The 24,436-nt window shown below is 41.4% G+C and overlaps 2 protein-coding genes across 2 annotated transcripts in view; one reads left to right on the top strand and one right to left on the bottom strand.

Moving 5' to 3' along the window:
- Nucleotides 1-552: 552 nt before the first annotated feature.
- On the top strand, nt 553-4,855 carry MESD (mesoderm development LRP chaperone). Its single transcript, XM_083371131.1, has 3 exons — nt 553-740; nt 2,005-2,237; nt 3,690-4,855. The coding sequence occupies exons 1-3, from the start codon at nt 570-572 to the stop codon at nt 3,940-3,942; spliced, it is 657 nt and encodes a 218-aa protein (XP_083227257.1). The 5' UTR covers nt 553-569; the 3' UTR covers nt 3,943-4,855.
- Nucleotides 4,856-7,311: 2,456 nt separating this feature from the next.
- CEMIP (cell migration inducing hyaluronidase 1) overlaps nt 7,312-24,436 on the bottom strand; it is a 72,681-nt gene continuing 55,556 nt past the window's right edge. Inside the window, exons 19-29 of the mRNA XM_083371190.1 lie at nt 19,040-19,075; nt 18,778-18,933; nt 17,548-17,728; nt 16,756-16,971; nt 15,893-16,104; nt 15,001-15,186; nt 13,712-13,916; nt 12,843-12,929; nt 11,521-11,678; nt 11,118-11,218; nt 7,312-9,306 (exon numbers count right to left, since the gene is read on the bottom strand). Of these exons, the coding sequence (XP_083227316.1) occupies nt 9,179-9,306; nt 11,118-11,218; nt 11,521-11,678; nt 12,843-12,929; nt 13,712-13,916; nt 15,001-15,186; nt 15,893-16,104; nt 16,756-16,971; nt 17,548-17,728; nt 18,778-18,933; nt 19,040-19,075 (1,666 nt within the window). The 3' untranslated portion in view covers nt 7,312-9,178. The remainder of the gene's footprint in view (nt 9,307-11,117; nt 11,219-11,520; nt 11,679-12,842; nt 12,930-13,711; nt 13,917-15,000; nt 15,187-15,892; nt 16,105-16,755; nt 16,972-17,547; nt 17,729-18,777; nt 18,934-19,039; nt 19,076-24,436) is intronic.

The raw sequence follows: 24,436 nt of genomic DNA, 5'->3' as shown, positions 1-24,436 counted from the left end.
AACTACCTGGAAGTCAATAAATACAAAGACCAATAAAAGAAAATAAACATCTGCAATTGCCAATGTGTAGCAAACCAACTTCCTGATGCTGTACCATGAAGATTGTGTTTACAAGAAAATAACAGACTGCATCATTTATTTGGCAGTTCCCTTCTAAGCATGTGGATTCAAAAGTAAAACACCTACATGCCATGGAGCTTCCTCCCAAGGAAGTTTATACAAGGTTACAGCTTGGGATAACTGTGAATTGGGACTCTAATGGAAACTGAATTCCTGCTTGCTTTTTTTAAAAAGAAAAAAAAACACGACAGCAATAAAACGAGCGTTTTTTTACAATAACCAACCAAATCCCCCCCCGTTGGAATCCAAAGTAGTACAGCCCGCCTCCCCCCTTTCCTTCTGCCCCACTTGTACAGCTCCTCGTTTTAAAAAAAAAAACCTGCTTGTCGCGCCCAGCTCCTCCCGATTTTTTCCGGTTTGAGGCCTGCTGCGCCTGCGCAGTAGGTCTCCCCGCCAGGTGGGCGGGCAAATCCCTGACTTCCTGCTCCGCTTCCCAGCGGCGGGAGAAGATGGCGGCGGCCGGATCGTGGCTGTTCCTGGTGGGGTTGGGGTTGTTGCTCTGCGCCTGCTTGGTGGCTGCGGAGGAGCCGAAGAAGAGCCCCGACAAGCCCGCGAAGAAGAAGAAAGACATTCGGGACTATAACGATGCCGACATGGCGCGGCTGTTGGAGCAATGGGAGGTATAGGCGAAGAGATGGAGGAAGAAGAAGAGGAAGAAGAGGGGGAAGAAGCTCCTTAGAAGCCCCCACTGTCCGTTTCCCCCTTTGCTGCCCTCTCGAGAGCGAGGCCTGGATTCCTTTGGTTCCACCAAGCAGCCTCAATCCTGGCTAGTGCAATAAGCCGCCATTGGCTAATGCAGATAACGTGTGCATCCTTAAGCCATGATTTGCAAAGCCCAGGGGTCCCTAAGGTGCTCTTTCACGAGGCAACTGGGCTTTCTTTTTTCTCTTTGAAGACGTTTCGCTTCTCAACCCAGAAGCTTCTTCAGCTCTTGACTGGATGGTGAGGAATGGAGTCAGCGTGCAGTCAGAGCTGAAGAAGCTTCTGGGATGAGAAGCGAAACGTCTTCAAAGAAAAAAGTCCACTTACCTCGTGGAAAAAGCACCTTTGGGACAACCGTGACCTGCATGATGGAAAATCTCCATAGACATAAAGCCCAGGGATCATTTCATCCAGTATGGTAAGCCCAAAGTAAAAAAAAAAAACAACCCTGCATCTCAGGCCATTTAGCAAGGCTGGGGCGGCACTATTTTACACACACACACACACACACAGTGCTGCTAAAACCATCCTGGGCGTTGGGTGGATCTGGCCATTGTGATCATTTTGCACCCAATCACTTCAGGTTCTGCTTCCCTGGGGGGGGGGATGTGGGTGGTCTGAAAATGGGAGGGTGCGTTCAATAAATACATGCATTTTATGTATTTATTCAATCTGCCCATCTTGTTTGTGTGCCTCTGGGTGGCACACAGCCGATAAACAAAATGGAGATGCTTGTTGAGATGGATGGCTATAGGAATCGAGTAAAATACAAAAGTCAATTTCAAGAATTAATCTCTTTTCACCTGTTTTGTCACCCCTCCAATGCTTCAGTACAAAACCATTAGTTAAACATTAGAAATAAGCGAAATAAGCTTTTCCAGATCTGGTGCTGGGTTAAGCTCGATGTCTGGTTGGCTGAAGGTATGGGTAATTATAATCCTGTACATTTGAAGGGAAGTCTGTTGGGGGAAGCTGGATTATGGTGCGGTATAATTCACACGATTGGCATTGTTTTGTTGGTTTTGCAGGGGTGATGTAATTGATTAACAAATTGAGTGTAAAGGATGCAAAAGGAATAAGTGGGTCTATTTTTTTCAGTAATAGGCTTATATCACTTGGAGATGATTAAGGCCTCTTTCTTTTCAAAGTCTTTTCAAGGTTCTTGTTCTGTTTCAAACACAGGAGGATGATGATATAGAAGAAGGAGATCTTCCTGAGCACAAGCGCCCATCTGCACCGATAGACTTCTCCAAGATTGATCCAGGCAAGCCCGAGAGCATCTTGAAAATGACCAAAAAGGGGAAAACTCTCATGATGTTTGTTACTGTGTCAGGAGAGCCAACTGAGAAGGAGACGGAGCAAATTACAAACCTGTGGCAAGGAAGCCTTTTCAATGCCAATTACGATGTACAGAGGTAAAAGCCTTTAGAGTTGTGTGATTTCTCCCCCTCCTCCCCTGATTTCTTTTTGCTGGAGAAAAAAAAAGGAATAGGTAGCATTCTCCTAGTTATAGCTGTGATTCCCTGTGTCCCATTGTAAACATAGCTCATCTTTAGTGCTGGTTGCAATGCTCCATGGTCATGTGTCCATGATTCACAGTGTGTGTTTTTTTTTACAGTTTCTTGCAAAAAATGCCCTTAAGAATACATGGATTTTACTTAATGACACCTGCAAAAATAAAATCGGGTCTAGTCGTGTGAGTGCCTTGACTTAATGACAGAAATTTCAGACTCCATTATGGTTGTAAGTCAAGGATTACTGAAATAAATTTAACCTGATCCCCATATTTTAAGAATTAATTTATTTGGGGAAGAAAAATCACTTTCCAGGTAAATGAGCCTTGGTGGAGCAGTGGGCTAATGCCTCCTTAAGTAACACCAGCTGCCTGCAATTAGTGCAGGTTCGCATCCCACCAGGCTCAAGGTTGACTCAGCCTTCCATCCTTCCGAGGTAGGTAAAATGAGGACCCAGATTGTTGGGGGCAATTAAGCTGACTTTGTAATAATGCCGCTTGGGGTGTGTGTGAAAGCCCTAATAAGCAGGCATATACATAGAATGAAGGCTACTGCTAAGCTTGTAAGCCGCCCTGAGTCTTCGGAGAAGGGCGGGATATAAATGGAATTTTTTTTAAAAAATGTAGTATTTTATCAACTGAGCACTATACATTTGTGTATGTAGCTAGTTTTCCTCTCTCCAGTGTTTTTTCTCTGATCTAAATTGACACCTGCATGCATTTTCTGGGGAGCAAACCTTGGTGCAAGGGTTGTACACTTCTTTGTTTCACTTTGTGTGAAATGAATACATATTTTTACCTCTGGGAGAGGTCATACATTATATGCCCTAAATAACTGGGGTTGATTGCAGTTGGATTTTAAGCACTAATCCAGTCTTGCCATAGGTCTGTTTTAGGTTATTCAGACAATACTATTTCCACACAGGTTTGATGCAGATGTTTAGTATTTTACTTTGAAGTACCACAGGATGTGTGTGTAGTAATAGCTTTTAAGTCATCACATTGAAAAACAGTAGCTTTTATGTCGTCACATTACTGAAATAGCTTCCTATCTATCTATCTCATGCCAAACTTGCATATAAGGCTCCATTTAAACCAGTGGAAAAAGTCTTAAAAAGGTAAAAAAAAGTATTGTATGCTGTAATAAATCCCAGTTTGAGCACCGTTTACTTTTTTAAAAACGCAGGTGTGCCAGTTAACACTTGAATATCCAGATTCTGGATTTATTCATTAATCATATTTATATGACCGCCCATCTCACACAAACTCTGGATAGCACATGACCATATTTCTGGATTTCTGCCTCCTGGAATGTAGTTTAGAAACGACTAACCGCATATCTTCTAAAATCTAGGTTCATTGTGGGTTCAAACCGTGCCATCTTTATGCTGCGTGATGGAAGCTACGCGTGGGAGGTCAAAGACTTTCTGGTAAATCAAGAGAGATGTGAAGATGTTACTTTGGAAGCTCAAGTCTACCCTGGTAAAGGAGGCGCAGGAAAAGAAAAAAATAAACTGAAGCCTGACAAATCCTCCAAGAAAAAAGACGTCAAACCTGGAACCGTTACAGAGAGCAACCATGCAAGCAGAGTAAAAGAAGATCTTTGATAAATGCACCGAAATACTGTAAAAGAGATTTGGAACATTTCAGAAAGAAAAAACGGGGTCGGTTTTGCAAATTTCAAAGCATTAATGGTTAAGGGAGCAGTTTACTTATTAATGGGTGGCATTCTTTGAGAAACAGCAGTCGGTGGTTAATGGCTGTGGGCTCCTTATATTCAATCAACCATTAAGCCTCCACTCCCTGTCAGTATTATGGGCTGTGTCCAGGGGATGAGAAGGATGGTTGAGGGGGGTCTCCACTTGGGAAGCTGATTTTTCCCAGTGGTATTGCAGAGGACTCAAAAGAATAGGGAGAAGGAAAAGCAGAACTTAGAAGCCGCCTGATTTCTCAATATTGTGATTAATCCAAATGAGCGATGACACTTTCACTGCATCTTAAAATTTGTAACTTGAGATTTGTCACTGATTATACCAAAACAGATCCACAGCGACTGTAGTTGATTTGCTTCTAAAGTACTGATAATCCATTATTCTGCACCGAAATGGGAATAAAATTTTCTGTTAATTAGCTAATCGCACTAAATCAATTAATGTACTTATCGATAGTGTAAAAAGGGAAGAAGAATACCCACAGATAACAGTCCAGTTGATTGCCAAAATAAGATGTGTGGGAATGTAGTATGTTTTTTCTGCGATAAACCTATCCACGCAAATGGATATATTACAGGTTGCGTTATTTTCTTCTAAGATGTTAACAAAAAAAAGTTCAAGTTTGCAGCCATTATGTTGGATTTCATTTGCTGTTACAGTTCTATATTCAGTGCCATGAAAAATGTGCAATACTTGGCAGGTTTTTTTTTTCTTTAAATGATTTTTTTAAGGTAACTAAAAAAAAAGTTGCTGTCTGTGTGAATGCTTCTTCCAAAACTTCAATAAATTTCTATAATTTTTTTCAGAAGAGATTGCTATTTGGAATTCTTTATTCTCTTACTCTGGTATCTGATGTCAGCCCAGACTATCCACATGGTGGTGCTGTCTGTATGCCAAATAACAGGAAATGTGCTTGTTTTGAAATCTGGCTAATGTAATGTGTAACTCTCTTCCAGAAGCTAAGCCTGTTTTAACAAATTGACATTTTACACATGAAGGTTGTTCTATAAAAGCTTTGCTGCTTTGAACTTTGGATGGTGATTGGAGTGATAATTTACTGTTTTTTCCTTGATGTTAAATTTATCTGCTTCTTCTCTCTATTCCCCCCCCCTTGATTTTATTTTTGAAAGAGTTTTTCTGGCATTCAGTTCACAAGAACAAGGACAAATAGGTGTATTATTGCTCCAGCAGGTCACAAGATTTCTCCTGGGGTGAAATGGTGCTGCTTAAAGAAAGGCAAAATACTTTGCTTTGTATTTTTTTAAGACCTCGAATGAGAAGCCAAAGGCAAGATTAGAAACATGCCTGATGGTTTGTTTGCATGAAGGATAAATTTATTGTTGGCTATTTTGGATTGTTTGTGAAATGGGATTGCAAATCCTGAGTTCCGGTGCAAGACTTTTGTCAACCAGTGTAACCGAGAGAGGGAAAAATGGCAGAATGGCAGAACCATCTGTAAGGTAGCAGAAAAAGTAGCTTCAACATATTAACAATTTTATAAAGAGCTTTCAAGGGGCAGTGTGCCGACTTTTGAAATAGATCTGCAAACATCCCAAAGGTGCTTTTTCCAAAAGGCATCTGGGCTGTCTTGGTTTTTTTTCTTTGAAAAAAACTAATTGAAAAAGTTTCTTGGATGAGAAGCGAAACTTTTTTAAAGGAAAAAAAAAGCAGAACAGGTTGCTTTTTGGAAAAAACTTTTTTGTGACAACCTGGATGATTGAGAATCTCCATGGACATTTAGATGTGCAGACATTTAATGATGCCTTTACCTGCCTTGTATTTTTTTAAATCTACACTGGGCTTGTGAGAGACGTAGAGAGACACCAACATATTTGAAGGGGACAAGGTTGGAAATGTAGATAAGTCATGGTTTAGTGATGATAATTGGGACTGGTAACTTGGTTGTTAAATGAAGTGGCCACTAGTGACTGCTTACAATCTTACTTCAGCTATCCCTTGCTTTGTAAGATTTTTAAATGGGAGGATTGATTGTAAAATTACTTTTTCATCACTGTTCAAACTACAAACGATGACTGCCCAAGGCAGTTGTTAAACTACGACTATCTACACTTTTCTTTCTATATTATGAAATACATAAGAGCATCAGTCTTTTTTTTCTACAGAAAAAAAGGCTTCCAGTGTCAAAGATGTGGTCACTATTAAGAGCTGTTAATAATCTGTTTTATGCATATTCATTTTTTTCTTCATCCCCCACGCCTTCAGAACTGATGAAGCTTCTTGGATGAGAAGCGAAATATTTTCTTCCTCCTCAAGGAAAAAACAGTTCAGTTGCCTTTTGAAGAAAGAAAAAAAAACTCCTTTGAAACAGCTTGGCAATCTTGTTTACCAGCTTCCATTGAAGAACTCCACTAAGCACATTAATTTGTGCTTAGATTGTAAGCTGCCCTGAGTCTCCGGAGAAGGATGGGATATAAATGGGATTAAAATAAATAAATAAAATAAAGAACAAGCATAAGATAGATGGAAGATTGCTGTATTAGCTTGTGTTGGCCCAGCTCGTCAGCCTGTGGTTGAATAAATCAAGTTCACTCAGTTAACCCAGTTGTTTAGGCTTGCATGAGAGGCTGACGTACAAACCAGGATAGTACCATATTCTAGCAATGCCTGTTGTGCAAATCCAGCCACAGCTAGGATTTATAGAACGTCTCATGGTTAGGAAGTAGAAGCTGCTTCTCAGCAACATTTTAGCCCTTTTGTTTCCCAAAGTAATTTCTTTCAATTAGGGCCACAGACCAAAAAGATTGGGGTTTCTTTTGCTTATGTGGGCTGCTTAAAATACCAAAAGTGAATCTTGACTGTTTGGGAATTGGGACTGTAGAAGTGAGTCACATCTAAGTAAACAGTGAACAGAATGCCAGTTTACATAGAACAGGGTGAAGACTGTGGTTGCATTCCTTACTTTCACCAACTGCTTGGAAGGAGGTGCCCAAATGCAGCTTTTCATTATTTTATTTATTTCATTAAATGTTTATGCCGCTCATCTCTCCTATATGGTGACTCTGGGGGGCTTTTTAAACGTGTCCTTCATTCAAACGGTGAGAAATTGCTCTTGATACTTTTGCTGTGGCATGTTAGTTTTTGGTTTTTAAAAAAAGTTTTTAAAGGGATGCTTCGTATACATAGATGAAGCACAAAAAGTAAATAATTTTTTCACTCTTAATAGTAGAGAATGGGATGAAAGGTATCTTAGTAGTTTAGCATAATAAAGTCACCAAGCAGGGATAAACAATTGTCAAATTGTGTTGAATTGTTTATTTCAATAAAATGGGTATTCCAAACCACAAAACGTTAAGTTGCAAGTGAAAACATTTGGAAACGAGAGGTGTATCGTATTTTTTTTTTAAAAAAAGGATTTATGTCAAGAGACCGTGTACCACACCTGCGGCCATTAAAAAATTTCAACTGCAAAGAGAGCACTCCCTACATTTTTTTTAATTTTTTGGCAACCCCCCCCCCGCCACCGTTGTATCATCTTTGCTCTCTTCGGTTATAACCCTTTTTGTGCCTTTGCAATAAATAAATATATCATTCCCCCGTCAAGATTATTATCATTTTTTTTTCTTTAAAAAATATACAAAATGCTGTACATCTTGTTCCGAAAAAGGACCAGCTATTTCGGGTTTAAAAAAATTTGAACTGACATACGGACAAAAAACAAAAGATCATGTAAAGTGGACTGTTAAATGAAACAACTTGCTGTGGATATCACTTCAGGAAAGTCCCGGTTCAAAGAACGTAAATGGTCAGTTGGATGTCGGAAGCCTTAAAAGGGTCACTCTCGACTTACAGCCATTCATTTAGTGACAACACTGCAAAAAGTGGCTCATGACCGTTTTTCAGGCTTAAGACCGTTGCAGTATCCCCAGGGTCGCGTGATCAAAATTTGGATGCTTGGCAACTGATTCATACTTAAGACGGCTGCAGTGTCTTGGGGTTGTGTGACCGTCTCTTGTGACCTGACAAGCAAAGTCAGATTCACCTAACAATTGTGGCAGGAAAGGTCGTAAAAAGGGGACAAAATTCATTGAGCAGATGTCTCAGCAACAGAAATGTTGGACTCAATTGCAGTCTTAAGTTGAGGACTACCTGTACAGAAGGGCACAAGCTGGAGGCTCTTGGGTTAAAACTGCCCTTAATTACTATCACCATTGTACAATATTCCCCCTCAAGGGCTTTTGAGATTTTTATTTGCTGATCCAGGAATGTGGGCAGGGGGCGTATACACAGCCCTGTTTGCCTATAGCTCAGTATAGTTTCAATTATTATTAAATATGCGTACGAGGGAAGAAGTAACAAGTTTCAGGCTAGGAAAAAGGGTAGGGATTCCTCTTTAGCCAAATATATCCTGTACATTCCAAGTAATTGTTTCATGAACGACGACTTCCTATGACGGGATCTCCATGGTCTTGTCGTGTGAGATTCCCACCATCTCAGCAACAGCTTTAATGCAACTGGCAAACTTAACACTATCCTCGCGTTTGAATGAGACAAGAAACGGCGTCTGTAAAATCCCCCCTCTTGTTCACCCTGCGCGGTGCCCGTTAACCAGTCTCGCAATACTGGCCACCTCTTGACATTTGGCAGTTCTTGCTAGCTGTGCATATTGGCTTTAGCTTACACTTCCTTATTTACATAGCCAGCAGTACCACGTAAAAGTGGGATTCATTTCCTGAGTCTGCGTTTGAACATTCAAGATGAGTGAAAGGCTGAACTGGAGAAGAAGAAGAAGAAGCACCTTCTGCACGTCCAAAGAATTCAGGACCACAGTGATCTACAAATCAACCAAGAGGTGGCCACGGTGCCTCATAGAATTGAGATGAGACAAGATGAGACCATTTCTTTAAAAAAAAACAAAAAACCAACAACAACAATAAAAGCAAACTGTTGCCCTGAACCTGCTGGCAGGACACGGAATCTGTTAGTAATCAAACGGATCAAACCAAGTGGACTTGTTTGATCAAGGAATGTTGGTGGTTCAAGGCGAAGGCTTATTTACAGTTAACTTCTCTCTTATGTACAGCAACAAAATATATTACATCTTCGAAAAGCCATCATTCCTCTCATCCTTTTTTTCCCCCTCTGGAGGGTGTCTTCAAAGAGAGATGCTTTCTCAGAGTTTCATTTTCTTGACCACGGGAACGGGCAGTGCTTGGAAGATTCTCACGGCCTCCTCATTGGTCTCCAGCTTGATCCAGAAAGGCTGGAAGCTGCCCTTGTAGCCAACAAAAGCCATTTTATCTATAGATAGATAGATAGATAGATAGATAGATAGATAGATAGATAGATAGATAGATAGATAGATAGATAGAAAATAAATAAATAAATAAATAAATAAATAAATAAATAAATAAATAATTAAATAAGAGTCTGCAGTGAGCAAAACTGATCCGGGACACTATTTATAATCAATACTCTGCAGAGAGTGTTTTTCAGCATCATCAGAGGCCGTTCCCATGAGTGCCACACTTTAAGCCAGCAGCATCTTTTCCTGAGAATATGCATGTGGCTTTCTCTTCCTTTGCCCTATCAAGAACCTTTTGGAGATCATAACCAAAAGCATCAAATAGAAGAAGAATTGACTGGTCGTTATTTTTTTGCATATTGAAGGTGGTTGATCCTTTCCATCTCCACGCTTCAATTAAACTATGAACAGCCCTTTCCCCCCCAGTTTAATGGAGATTAGATATTTTTTTTTTAAAGTGAGTGGGATGAATAGCAGTTGAACATGTTGCCATTCTGCATTTGGTGATGCAGAATTTCTAGGAATGTTCTGAGTATGGAGAACCTGGTGCTTTGTAAAGTCTTTTCTCTCTCAGATGACCACGTTGGGAAAGATGGAGCTGATGTGTGGAATACTTAAAATCCCTCTCAAATGCACTTTACCTTCAGTAAAAATGTAGTATTTTTGAGGGCTTTTCCATCCAAGTTTACTTTTCTGATGCAGAAACTATACAATCTTTGTTGCTCGAGAACGTAGGATTTCTAGACTGATTGTATTTGAAGCACAGATGAATTTTATAACTAATATTCATTCTTTGGTGGGGTGGGACTGCCTTTGAGTCTGTCTTGATTCCTGATGGCTGCCTGGATAAGTCCTTGGTAAGTTGCCAAGGTAAGTTCATGGCAAAATTTCAGAAGTGGTTTGCCTTTGTCTCCATGCTTGGGCTGAGAGAGACTGACTGGCCCAAGGTCAACCAGCTAAGTAAAGGTAAAGGTAAAGGTTCCCCCACACATGTGTGCTAGTCGTTTCTGACTCTAGGGGCCGGTGCTCATCTCCGTTTCAAAGCCGAAGAGCCAGCGCTTGTCCGAGGACGTCTCCGTGGTCACATGGCCGGCATGACTAGACACCAAAGGCGCACGGAACGCTGTTACCTTCCCACTGTAGTGGTCCCTATTTTCTACTTGCATTTTTACGTGCTTTCGAACTGCTAGGTTGGCAGAAGCTGGGACGAGTAACAGGCGCTCACTCTGCTATGCGGCACTCGGGATTCGACCCGCCAAACTGCCGACCTTCCGATCGACAAGCTCAGCATCCTAACCCACTGAGCCACCGCGTCCCTTGCTTGGGCTGAGAGAGACTGACTGGCCCAAGGCCAACCAGCTAGCTTCATGCTAAAGGTGGGACTAGATTTCACAGGCTGGTTACTAGCCTGCTGCTTTCACCACTACACCAAACTGGCTCTCCATATCAAACCATCCTAAAAGAAATTACTGAATTTTTGGCTAGAAAAAGGGAAAGCTAAAAACTCTCCTCTCCAAAGCTTCCTTGCCTTAAGGATTTCAACAGTTCACCAAAATGAAATATTTGGAGTATTTTCAGATGTTAAAAAAAAAAACAGACAGACAATTCTTAACGGTTTTACCATCTCTTTTTTTCTCTCTACTAGCCTTCTGTGTGAAAAGACACAGGGCAGTAAGAAAAAAAATGATCTGAAAAGAGCAGCCATAGGAGAGCAAAACTGGCTACAAAAAGTGCTCTTTACAAAGTCAGCCATAACAGAAATATAGCACATTTCATACCATATTTTCTGATATTAATAATGCATTACCTTTCAGTTTAAAGCCTGGTTTTGCTCCAAGTGTCTCCAGGACTTTGGTCCATGGACTTTTTGAAACAAACCTTCCTTTTGAAGTCATCACCACTATAGAACTAGAAGAAGGCAGAAAAAAAATTACAGGCATCATTTGATTGAATCGAGTTGTTCGCCAAAAACTGATGAACTGAACAGCCGTACTACAGTCATGGTCATAAAAACCCACAGAATTTAACAAGAGTTTTCCTTTCTCCAATCGCCCCAAACTTGCTCAGTAAGCCTATTTAAATCTGATTAATTTATTGTGGACGTTCTTTTGATTGTCGATTATACTGATGAATAATTCTGGTGCTAGAGGCAGGTTGCGTACTGCAGTGTGCATGATTTTACAAGCATGCCTTCTTTCTGAAAGCCTTACTTGTTTCGAATGTTGTTGACATAATTGATGATCTGAGCTGGGATTCCTTGTAGAATAAGATTTCTGAAACTCTTCCGGTCAACAACTTTTCCCTCGTGACCATCAATCACCACTACTTGAATACCCTCTTCAGAAAGATAGAAGGACTTGCCATCAACCTACAGAAAAGGAAGGGATTATTCACGATAATCTCAGTAAAGCATCTCTCTACTTATTAGTGCATATCTTAACCGCAGCAAGACTGGCAGATGCCCAAAAATGGAAAAGAAAGGAAACAGCCACTGAAGAAGAAATAATAGATAAAATTTTAGCCTGCGCTGAAAGGGATAGGTTAACCCTAGAGATGAAAAATAAGAACGAAACAGAGTATTATGAAATTTGGCAAAATCTGTACAATTGGTTAGCGCAGGGGTGTCAAATTCAATTTCATTGAGGGCCGCATCAGCATTGCGGTTGCCCTCAGGGGGCCGGGTGGGTGTGGCCTGGGTGGGCGTGGCCTACTGGGTGGGCGTGGCTAGAGTGCATATGGCCTACTGGGTGGGCGTGGCCAGCTCTACATCATTCACATCAAGGGTGCCTATGGGGGCCTGGGCAGGAGTGGGACAGATCTGAGGGTCTCTGGCAGAAGGAGGGTCTCTGGGCCAGGGCCAAGGCAGCGGGGGCCGTTCCCTCACTGTTTCCAGGATGGCTTCGCAGGCCGCATGAAACCACTTCGCGGGCCGGATCCGGCCCCCGGGCCTTGTGTTTGACATGTCTGGGTTAGAGTTAAGGAGGATCGTTGAGATGACCATTGTTTGATTGGTTGATAATGTAAGGCTTTCTTATTAGCACCTATATAATGGACACAACTGAGTAAATATAACGCTGAGGACTGAATGACAGTTTACTAAAAAAATCGACAGATGTTATACGTATGTACAGTCTGTTATACTCTGTCCTGTTATGGACTGTATTTTAGGTTTTTGTTATTTCTTTCTGTAACATAAGATAATACTAACAGTAGTGTTGTAGCTAGGGAAGTTGAATCATGTCCACTTTTGTTTTTAAATGTATATTTAATAAAAATTTTCTAAAAAACAAAAAAACCCTACAGGAAAGGAAAAAGCGATCCTTAACATCCTCCAAGAATGGAGGTTTGGGAAAAAATGGCTGCTTGTTCTGAACGCTTTCTTTGATGCTTCATTTTGGATTTATGTGGACTGCTTACAGAATTCTAAATTGAACCCAAGACGAACATCCTTATATAAAAATAAATTAGCAAGTTAACAAGTATTTTTTTTAAAAAAAAAACAAGCAAACATATTTGGGGAGCAATCACTTACTGAGATGTAGGCAAAGTCATCCTTGAGATGATAATATTTGGTTTTGTAGCTGTCTATCTTCAGTTCTACAAAATGATCCTTCTTGTTCTATTTTTTTTAAAAAAAGAAAGAAAGAAAACGGCGTTTGCATCTGATCTTCAAGGATTTTCTAAAGAAACTTGGAATATTGAATCAGATCTGCACAATTTATGGCCTTGCTTTGAAGGCCTCATGGGCAAGATTCCAATAAACCTCTTTGCTTTCCTTCTGTGGTGTAAAATTAGAAACTTTCACCCAGGTGGAAGATGATATAATAGACTGAAATGTTATTAACACTACAAAACTAAAGCTAATCACGAGAAAATCCTCTTGGCTTAGATGATCCAGGACTGGGGTTTAGTTCTGTAACTGTGTTCACATGTTATGCTGAACCACAAACTGGTTATATGGTTTCAGCCTGCATGGTTAGTTCTTGAGTCAGTGGCTTGGGCGGACTGGAACATTTTATTAATTGAGCAAACAAGTATTTAATTAACCATGGCTAAAGGATATTGAGTAAATACAGAATATGTCAGATAGGATCCCCTGTCAATAAACCTCTCTGCCAACATATGAGGAAAGTTTCTCTACTGAAGCCAACAACACTAAGAGAGACTCAAATCCAGGCCCCCAGGCTTAACATACTCTGAAGCTTTCACTAGAGTAGGGGTCTTCAAACTTGGCCCTTTTATGACTTGTGCCTGACTGAAGAATTCTGGGAGTTGAACTCCACAAGTCATAAAAGGGCCAAGTTTGAAGACCCCTGCACTAGAGTCAAAACAAAGCCTTGAAAATCCAGGAGAGAGATTCCCCCAAGGAAATTACACAAGTAAATAAGTAAATCAGTGTACCATGTGTGCACTTGGCAGTTTTTTGGGCATCGGCACGTCCACTGTTGCCTTCTCGGCATATTTTGGATAAGCTAAAACTTCACAGTCACTGGTACCAGTTTGCTTAGGGATATTGGCTTTGATCCTGATCCGTTCACAGCCTCGGATGGAACAGAATGCAAATGGCTCCTTCTCGTGCTGAGCTTTCAGTTTGAGAAATAACAACCTATTAAAAGAAAAAAAATGAAGAAGGCGAGAGTTGAAGAGCCATGATTAAGGGCATGATATACTCATAATAATCTAAATAGGAAACAACTCTTCCTGCCAGTGGCAAAGATGTAACTCCACAGGTACTGTCCAGTGGAGATGCACATCTTTTTTCCTTCTACCGGGAGCCTGTATCCATAAGGGATAAGTGTCAATGCTGCTAACGTCGGATGTTCTTGCTTTGACAATGTATGGAGATGCAGCTATTTTCCTTCTTATGTTTTACTCTTAGAATTAGAGTTAGAATTAGATGATATTGCGGGGGAGGAGGAGGAATGCACATGGGAGTTAGTTAGACATAACAATATTGTAACAATGTGAGATGCAAGGTGTTTTGTTTTTTTTAAAAAATAAGAGATGATAAGAAATGGCAGGTTGGAGAACTGGAGGGAAAGCCTGCATTTCAAACTAATTGGAGAATGTGATTTATGACTGTTAATTGGAGGAGGGAATTGTGCTTGATACTATGTGTTCAGGGAAGGGGAATTCAGTTTTTGGCTTCAACTATGTTAAGTGCCGATATTATGCTACTCAAATAAAGATTCTTTAAGGTAAACAATGCCTCCAAGTTCTTTGAAGAGTTTCATCTGTTGGAACCACGACATTAGGATTGATTGTTTTCTCTGGGGCAGGAGGGACTGCAAGGGACAGGCCTCTAAGATTTTAAACCAAACACTCTTCCGGTTTGTGTGAGTTCCCATTCTCTTTTAGATGGCAAAGAACAACTCTGGACAAGTGTGAAAAACAGCTCTCTCCATGTTCTCATGAACATTTTTTTAAAAACCAGTGAAGGTAGATGCAGCTAACGTATTGTCCCATGGAATGAAGAGGTTAAGACTGCTGTGTGACAAAGTTGCAAGGCCACATGTGGTATTGTTTTTCTTGTTGAGGATGTTCCCATCAAAAAGGATGACAATGGGCAGGATTTGAACAAAGAAGAAGTCATAGGGATGACTTAGCTTGTCATGCATTCAAATCCAATCAGAAACATCTCTTTCTACCGCAAGCCCAGGAAAATTTGAGAATACTTGTTAATTTCTTACCCAGTGTCTTCATCCCAATAGTAATAGCCTTTGGTAGGATATCGATATTCAAGTTTGTCCATTTGAAGAGCTGGATAGAACACCCCAGTTTTGTAGGTTTTCTTCAAAAGGCGATTGTGAATATCTGAGAGAATGGAAAATGTTGTCCCTTTAGGATAACAAAATCCAACTTGGATCCAGTCATTCCTAAATAAATAAAAGGAAAATAAGCATTACTAAAAACAAAAAGTTCAACCCCAAATCTCATGACTATGACTTTTCTGGAACATGCCACAAGCCAAGTCAAATATTTAGCTTTTTTAAAAAAGTGATTCTTTCCATGCTGGCTTAAAAGCTTAGATGCTGGTGCTTAAATAGTTCCAAAATGATTTAAAGATCCATTAAAGTCATATGGAACAGTTCTGCAGTGGTAGGTCTTTGGCTCTGAGTAAAGAAGAAGATTGACCCATTTTGTGTATTAAATCATTAAATCATGACTGCTTTGCCTCTCTTTTGCAAGAACTTAGAATATTTAGGTAAAAAGATGGTAAAACGTAGAATGAAAATTTTGAAATTATGATGTCAGAGCTAGAAAATTATAATGTCTTTCAGGGGTCCCAAACCCCTGGGGCTGCAGCCCCGTACTGGACCGTGGAAACAGCTGGCAAGTGTGTGCCCACATACAGCTTTACTTGCACCCACAGTGGGCAGGTGAGTATGTGTGTGCAGCTCCCTTTGTGTGAGTGGCGCCACTTACACAAATGAAGCTGCATGCACGCACACTCATCCGTCACTTGTGCAGAACCTTCCATTCTCCCCACCGGTCCACAAGGCTGGAAATGTTGGAAACCAGTGCCCTAGATGATGGCCATTAAAAGTTCAGAAAGTTTTTTTTTAGGGCTTGCATGCTCACTTATTGAAATTGATGAGCCAGATAGCTAATTCCTCAGGAGCTGCCTTGTCCCAATGGATGGTGTAGCCTTTCTGTAGAGTGATCACAGGCTGGTATTGTTGATAATGGGTACTTTTGCTCAGAGCGCCTTCTAAATACAAGGGGTGTGTATAGAAGTCATTTTTGATGATTTTCATCTTCAGATTGGATGATTTATATGCTTGGATGTACACCTGTTCAGGAAAGAAAAGAGAAAGCCCCTTTTATAGTATATTTAATTATAGTATAGTATAGAATGAAGTATGGGACGCTAATTCTGGCAACTGCCAGCAGTTCGATCCTGACCAGCTCCAGGTTGACTCAGCATACCATCCTTCCGAGGTCGGTAAAATGAGGACCCAGATTGTTGGGGGCAATAGGCTGACTTTATAAACCACTTAGGGAGGGTTGTAAAGCACTGTGAAGCGGTATATAAGTCTAATTGCTATTGCTATTTATTCCCAGGGGTTTTTAAATTCCTGCCTTCAAAAAGGACTTTCTGTCCATCTCTATCTTTCAGGCCAATGGCATTGTTTTTCTTTTTAAGCTATTTAAATCTTTCATGTTGCGTGAAATTTGGCTTCCCATTCAGCTATTAGTCAGTGCATGGAAGAAATGGAGCCTCATAGAAGGCTGTAATTGAGTTTATTGGGTTTTTTAAAAAAAAACTTCTAGGAATGGGGCTTGATGGAAAAAGCTTCATTTTACTAATTCTGTTATATCTTAGGGTTCCTATTAGATTGCAAATAGCTCATAAATTCAATTTTCACCCTGTCCTAGGTGTGGCAGGGAGCTGTGAACCAACAGCCCTCCAAATCTGTTGCGCCCACCACTATCCCTACTACCTGTGCGTAGCGTCCACTACAGATGGATCCTCTCCAGTCTGGAACTTCAATGCAGTCTCGATGTTTAATGAGCCAATTGTCCTCCTTGATAAGGTATGATCCAGGGTATTCTGACACAGAGCCGTCAACATCATGGAAAACTGATGTTTTATCGCCATCCATGTCCAACCCATTGAACCAAGGTCCAGGTTCCCCAAAGAAAACTCTAGAGGAAATCTACAAGTGAGAACAGAGACCTACGGCTTAGTAAATGTTTGAGGCGGAACACAACTTGCTCCCCATGTGATGACCTCCGCATATATATGCTCATGGTTCTTCTCCCAATAGTGGAATAGATGTTCATCACTTGTTTATTTAGACAGACATTTTAATTGAAAAGTGTGATCATGTGACCCCGGGGTGCCAAAGGCCATTTTGATCATGTGACCATGGGGACGTTGCAATGCTTGTGTGAGGACAAGTCATAAATCACTTTTTTCAGTGCCATTTTAACTTTGAACGGTCACCAGACGAACGGGTATAAATTGAAGACAAAGATAAATCCCTAAAATGGGATTATGATGGCATCAACAACAAAATCACTATAAACATAGCCAAAACCAACTTGTAGATCCTTTATTTGAAGCTAAATCCAAACTCAGTTCAACGCACCAATGGCAAATGTACAGGGAGGAAATTCTGTCATTGGGGCAGAATTTCCTTTGCAAATTCTGCTGGAACTCGACTGTGCCTCCAAGATTTCTTCTTGGCACAATCCTTCAATCCATCAACCTACCGTGAAGACAAACTCACCGGGACATCTTCGAAGAACAAATTTGTGACGTTGTTATTGGGACAACTTTGCCAGGCATTGTTCAGGCGGAAAGCCAGAGCACTGGTATGTCGGCCTTCTAGCGCAGCAAATTTTCGGAAAGTGCAATTCTGAACGTTGATTGGCCCATCGTAGAACTGGATGCCTCTGATTGGGAAGTTCCTGAAACGTATTGGTGAAAGATGTGCATTAGGTTCTAAAGGATTGCCAGAAAGCACAAGTGCACTGATGTAAAAAAATGTTGAGACTCTAGAAAGAGTGCAGAGAAGAGCGACAAAGAAGATCAGGGGACTGGAGGCTAAAACATACAAGGAACAGTTGCTGGAATTGGGTATGTCTAGTCTAATGAAGAGAAGGATGAGGGGTGACATGATAGCAGTGCTCCATTATTTGCAGGGCTGCCACAAAGAAGAGGGAGTCAAGCTGTTCTGCAAAGCACCTGAAGGCAGGACAAGAAGCAACGGATGGAAACTCATCAAGGAGAGAAGCAACCTGGAACTAACAAGTAAGTCAATAGGCAATGATACATAAAACCTGCAGGTTACTTGAGCATTTGAAAACTTAGGTGAAGAAATTAGCTTCTACAGTCTTTCAAGTGTATATGTAGGAAGGTTTCAGACTCCTATTAACACACCTCAGGTTTTTAAAGCTGTGTTCCACTTATGAGTAGCCCTGTACGCCTCTGTGTTGAATATTTTATATTTCAACTATGGGGGACATTTTTGGCTGTGACTGTACCATTTATCCATCCATTTATCGAATAAATGTGCCAATCCCTTAAGAAGCAATATATTCATTCTTTCATTCATTCATTCATTCATTGCATGAAACATTTCCCAAAAAAGATTCTCAATAAGTGACTACAAAAAAAAACCACAACAGAAGTTGGGAGAGGAGGATGGGAGAAAAGAAGTCAAAAGCAATGGCTTGGCGCTTTTAAATTAGCCAGATAGCAACTCTTGTGCCCAAAACTAGTTTAATTGGGTGTTTGAGAAGTTGAATGAACTTCAGTTTGGACTGATTTATTGAAATGGGAATCTCAAATGTGTTATCAGTAGCTGTTCATTTGTAGAAGAGCAGAACAAGGAAATGTCTTTTTTCATTTATGGTCTCTTCAAGTGGCAGCTTTAGAAAAAAGAAAGAATAGAATTAAATTCTAGACTGGTTTGGAAACCTGAACCCAACAAGAAAATTTCCAGAGAGACACTCACTGTCCAATGGGTAAAGTCCGTCCGCCGTGGTCTAATCCTCCAGGTCCCCAGATGTTGTTGTCCATCGTTTCGGTCCCTGTATTCCCACTTTCACCAACAAAAAGGCTGTTTTTAATTTCTTGTTTTGATCCGTCATCATGCGGGAAAGTTCCACCACTAGGAGAGATCAAAATGGCTGGTCAGCATGGCTTCTTGGGCCAACTCCTGCTTTTCTGTAACTGCAAGAGGTGAAAAACTCTGAACAGGAACCAAGAGTGCTTACCTAGCCAGAGTGAGGCCAATGCCGTTGTCAGCAAACCTACAAAAAAAGAGAGAGCATTCCTGAGTTAGTGTGGAGCAGACATGTCAAACACAAGGCCCGGGGGCCAGATCCGGCCCACGAAGTGGTTTCATGTGGCCCGCGAAGCCATCCTGGAAACAGTGAGGGAACGGCCCCCGCTGCCTTGGCCCTGGCCCAGAGACCCTCAGATCTGTCCTACTCCTGCCCAGGCCCCCATAGGCACCCTTGATGCCAACGATGTAGAGCTGGCCACGCCCACCCAGTAGGCCATACGCACTCTAGCCACACCCACCCAGTAGGCCACACCCACCCAGGCCATACCCACCCAGCCCCCTGAGGGCAACCGCAATGCTGATGCGGCCCTCAATGAAATTGAGTTTGACACCCCTGGTCTGGAGAACTGGATTCCTGTCTGTGCTTAATGACATTATTAGTTAGGCTGTTCAGTTTGCTTGGTTCTCAATAACATCCCCCCATTGTTGCAGTGAAAAAAAAATCATGATTTCTTAGAGTAAACAGGCTTCTTTGAATATTCAAGGATGCGGAAGGAAAACTCATTATAAAGAGGGTTTACAATCTGAATCTATGTGTTATTCAGAAGTCCTGATTCTCCCAGTGTGGTGTTAGATTACGAAGCATCAAGGGCGTAAACAAGACCACTATTTATTTCACTGCACTTTTCAACCAGTATTAAACATAACAGGAGCTGTAAACCTACAGTTAACTCAATAAAGGTATTTCTTTAATAAAACCCGAATTTTGCAAGTCACCTACCCCCAGATCATTTTGATGAAATCTTTCTGTTGGACCTTCATAACCAGTCCTTTATATTCTTGGAAAATTGTGGCTCTGATCCTTGTCATTTATTCTGAACTCATGCCATAAAGTTGAATGACAGTTACAGAGCATGAAGTACAATAATGCAAGGTTTTATTTTATTTATTTAATTATATTTTTATACCGCCCTTCTCCCGAAGGACTTAGGGCAGTGTACAGGGCAATAAATATAAAAAAGCAGAATACAAAGTTAAAAAACGATTAAATATTTAGCCCAGTTTAAAACAGTATTAAAACATATTAAAACCTCAACCCTAACCCATCAGACCAGGTCAGAACTGCTCGAATAGATATGTTTTTAAGTCGCGCCGGAAGGAGCGGAGGTCAGAGTCCGTCCGGAGCTCAACCGGCAAGCGGTTGCATAGGTCTGGAGTGCCCACAGAGAACGCTCTCCCCCTGGGGTCCACCAATCGGCATTCTTTGATTGGAGGCACCCTGAGGAGGCCCTCTCTGTGGGAGCGCACTGGATGGAGGGAAGTTGACGCCGGCCGCAGGTGTTGCCGTAGGTAATCCGGACCCATGCCATGTAGGGCTTTGTAAGTCATTACTAACACCTTGAATCTCACCCGGAGGGCAACCGGCAGCCAATGCAGCTCACGGAGCAAAGCTGTAGCATGGGAGTATCGGGAGACCCCCAGCACAACTCGCGCGGCTGCATTTTGCACCAGTTGGAGCCTCCGAGTGGACTTCAAGGGCAGCCCCATGTAGAGAGCATTACAGTAGTCTAGACAAGAAGTCACGAGCGCATGAGTGACTGTACGCAAGACATCCCGGTCTAGATAGGGTCGCAACTGGCGCACCAGGCGAACCCGGGCAAAGGCCCCCCTAGTCACAGCTCCGATATGCTCTTCTAAAGACTGCCTAGACAAGTCTCTACTGTTTTCTTGGCAAGATTTCAGAAGCCATTGCCTTCTTCCTAGGGCTGAGCAAGAGTGACAGGCTCAGTGTCACCCACCTGGTTTTTCTTCCTAAACTGGGACTAGAATTCATGGTCTCGCCATTTAGAGCCCAGCACCTTAATCACTACACCAGAATGCACTTTACAGTCTAACTTAGCTGCAGGATTTCCCGGTGTCTCCATCTATTTACTATTCAGATTCAATCCTGCTTATTTTTTAGACCAGAAAGTGGGTCTAAATTTAATTGTAGGAGAAAAAAAAACATTATGGGATAGAAAGACAGGAGAACCCCTTAAAATTATTAAATTAAATTAAAATCACTGCATTAAAAGTGCAAGCAAGTGATGTTCCTGCTTTAAAGCCAATTACTCTTGCCTTCCCAAGTTGCTGAACTAATAAATCATGTCAATTGCAATATACTTTAGCATACATGCTGTCGCTCTAGTGTAGTAACAAATATTAAAAACAGCTAGATCCCTACAGCTATAAAAATACCTAAGTTATGAAACCTGGAAACTTATTTGAACTTGGCCTGGATAAACACTGCCAAAAACTTAACAAGCTGGAAAAAAAAACTTTCTGGGATTTGAAAAAAAATAAAAAGAGCTGGGATATTCAAATTGATTGTTAATATACAATTACAAGGGGTGTTTGGGTAAAAGGAAACCCGAAGGCTAAAAGGAAGAGAAACAAGCCTATACAATACATGATTCTTCCTATTCTGGTGAGCCTTCACTGCCATGTGGCACATTTATATGTATTAAATCTATATTCTACTAAAAGTCTCATTGTCATGACTGCTAACTGGGTGAAACAGTGCATCATAGGGCAACAATTTGAACCAAGGTATCTCAAATGGGCTAACTGACAGAGTGTGTCCAACATCCAGGATCTATGACAACCAAGGGAATGAAATTTGAGGAAAATTGTGGCTGCTTTCATGCTACTGGCTGCTACTGGGCTGCTGGGCTGATGCTGTGGTCACATGATCTTTATTTTCAAAGTTCCATGACAGTTTCTTAGCCAGTCCCATAGTCCTTTGCTCCCTCTCTCACTCAGCACTGACCTGCTTGCTGAAAAGGGAAGGGAAGGAGATTTCCGATGCTCCTTGCCAGATTCCCAACAAGGAAACTCAATGAGGAAGCCAGTAGGAAGTCGGAAGTCACTCCTACTTCCACAACTTTTTTTGGGCCGCCTTTGGTCATTCTGTTTTTCTATTCAGCTAAAGAAATATCTCTGAAACAATGACTCAACAAGGCACTGGTTGTCCAGTAGCAATTAAAATTAACTACTGCAGCATCATCTTCTACTGTGGTTTGAAGCTAGAGTAAATAAAGCTCCTTGTTCCAAGGAAGTTACTAATCTAAAGGTCAACAGAAAGGAGAATCTGCCTTTTGTGACTTGAAAGCAAAGGCAGGATAAAGAGGATAAGCAAAGTTTAGGACCAGTTTAATGCTAAATGTGTATTACACATTTAAGCTAGTTTTAATAGGATTTATGTCTATAAATGTACATGGAACTATCAAGACAGCCGGCTTGGAATTATGGTTAGGTGCTAAAGTTGAAACCAGGAGATTTTGAGTTCTAGTGCTTTCTTAGACATTAAAGCCAGTCAGACTAATTTCGCTCTCTCAGGCCAACCCATCTCACAAACGTGGGTTTGTGGGGAAAATAGGACACAGGAGCACTAGGTACACTATGCTGTGCACTGTATATAAAACAAAGGTGGGATGTCCGTCTAAGAATGAATAAAAAATTAAGAGCTGCACGGAGAGGGAACACAACTCAGAGGACACCCTGTGTAAAAGCCTGGAGGCCAATCCTTGGCATTTGCAATTAAAAACAAACAAGCACCAGCTACAGGTGATGAGAAAAAGCTCTGCGTGAACCACCATGGAAAGTTACTGCCAGATGTAAATGCCAAGACTGAGTAGGATGGACAAACAGTAAGGCCTATTTTAAGGCGACTTGTCAGTTCTCTGAGGCAGCAGTATCGCCAAATTCCCAGAATCTTTTTCGTTATAAGAATTATACTGAAAGATACGTGTCATCCTGCAATTGTACCATCTAGAGGTATTTTTTAGAGTGAACTCTCTTTGGAAGAAAGGGAGGGAGAGACCCCAATGAAATAATATAAGAGTACGCCCTTCAAAGAACAAATAATGATAATCAAAGACCTGGAGGCTAAAACATATGAAGAACGGCTGTGGGACTTGGGTTTGGCTAGTCTAAAGAAAAGAAGAAATGGGGTCAACATGATAGCAGTGTTCCGGTATTTGAGGGGCCGCCCCAAAGAAGAGGGGGTCACGTTATTCACCAGAGCACCTGAAGGCAGGACGAGAAACAACGGTTGGAAACTGATCAAGGAGAGAAGCAACCTGGAATTAAGGAGAAACTTCCTGACGGTGAGGACAATCAACCAGTGGAACAGCTTTGCCTCCAGACATTGTGGGCGCTCCATCACTGGAGATTTTAAAGAAGAGACCAGACAGCCACTTGTTTGACACAGTATAGGTTCTCCTGCTTGAGCAGGGGGCTGGACTAGAAGACCTCCAAGGTCCCTTCCAGCTCTATTCTATTCTATTCTATTCTATTCTATTCTATTCTATTCTATTCTATTCTATTCTATTCTATTCTATTCTATTCTATTCTATTCTATTCTATTCTATTCTATTCTATTCTATTACCAGCATTTCATTTCATTTCTCTTTCGGCAATTGCTGTTAAAACTAACTTTGGATTTCTGTAGATTGTTGGACAATTACCGTCAGAAATGTTACTAAGCAACATTCATGTTAATCCCTGCTTATCTGAGATAGTGCTTGGCTGTGTGTACAGGTAGACTTCAAGTTACGACCATGACTGAGCCCAAAACCTATGTTGCTAAGTGAGAAATGTGTCGAGTAAGTTTTGCCCTATTTTACGACTTTTCTTGCCGCATTTGTTAAGTGAACCACTGCAGTTGTAAAGTCAGTAACACGGTTGTTAAGTGAACTTGGTTTTCCCGTTGACCTTGCTTGTCAGAAGGTCGCAAAAGGGGATCCCGGGACTCAGGGATGCTGCAACCGTCATAAATGTCAAGCATCCAAATGCAAATCACGTGACCATGCGGATGCTGCAACGGTCATAAGTGTGAAAAATGGTCCAAAGTCACATTTTTCGGCGCCGTCGTAAGTTTGGTCCCTAAGTGAACTGTTGTTAAGTTGAGGACTACCTGCAGATTAGAATACCTGTGTATTTTTTTTTAAAAAAAACTGTAGTTCTCAAAAACAAGAGGCTGTTTTGTCTTAAAGTAATATAGGCTGTCCTTAGACCAGAACAGGGGGTTCTTCAAACTTGGCCCTTTTATGACTTGTGGACTTCAACTCCCAGAATTCCTCAGCCAGGCAGGCTGGCTGAGGAATTCTGGGAGTTGAAGTCCACAAGTCATAAAAGGGCCAAGTTCGAAGACCCCTGGACCAGAAGAAGGAGAAGGAAAAATGCAGGCTTGGTTCTCAAGATACCAACAGACTGAAGCTCAAGAGCAAAACAGCAGTCACGTGTTTTGCAGAGTTGTGTTGCCAAGCTCAGATTTCTGCAACAGGATCTGATCCAGGTGTGCTAGGACTACGCAGCCAGCCAGTGGTTCTGAGGGTTGGGACTT

The sequence above is a fragment of the Vipera ursinii genome, assembly GCF_947247035.1.
Source record: "Vipera ursinii genome assembly, chromosome: 11".
In the NCBI taxonomy this organism is placed as follows: Eukaryota; Metazoa; Chordata; class Lepidosauria; order Squamata; family Viperidae; genus Vipera; species Vipera ursinii.
This window is presented reverse-complemented; position numbering and strand designations above follow the sequence as displayed.

What these genes read in the sequence shown, in the direction of transcription:
- MESD (XM_083371131.1), top strand. Translation starts at nt 570, where the DNA reads ATGGCGGCGGCCGGATCGTGGCTGTTCCTGGTGGGGTTGGGGTTGTTG. An exon ending in GGCTGTTGGAGCAATGGGAG is followed by an intron (nt 741 to 2,004) that starts GTATAGGCGAAG and finishes TTTCAAACACAG; the next exon opens with GAGGATGATGATATAGAAGA. An exon ending in GCCAATTACGATGTACAGAG is followed by an intron (nt 2,238 to 3,689) that starts GTAAAAGCCTTT and finishes TCTAAAATCTAG; the next exon opens with GTTCATTGTGGGTTCAAACC.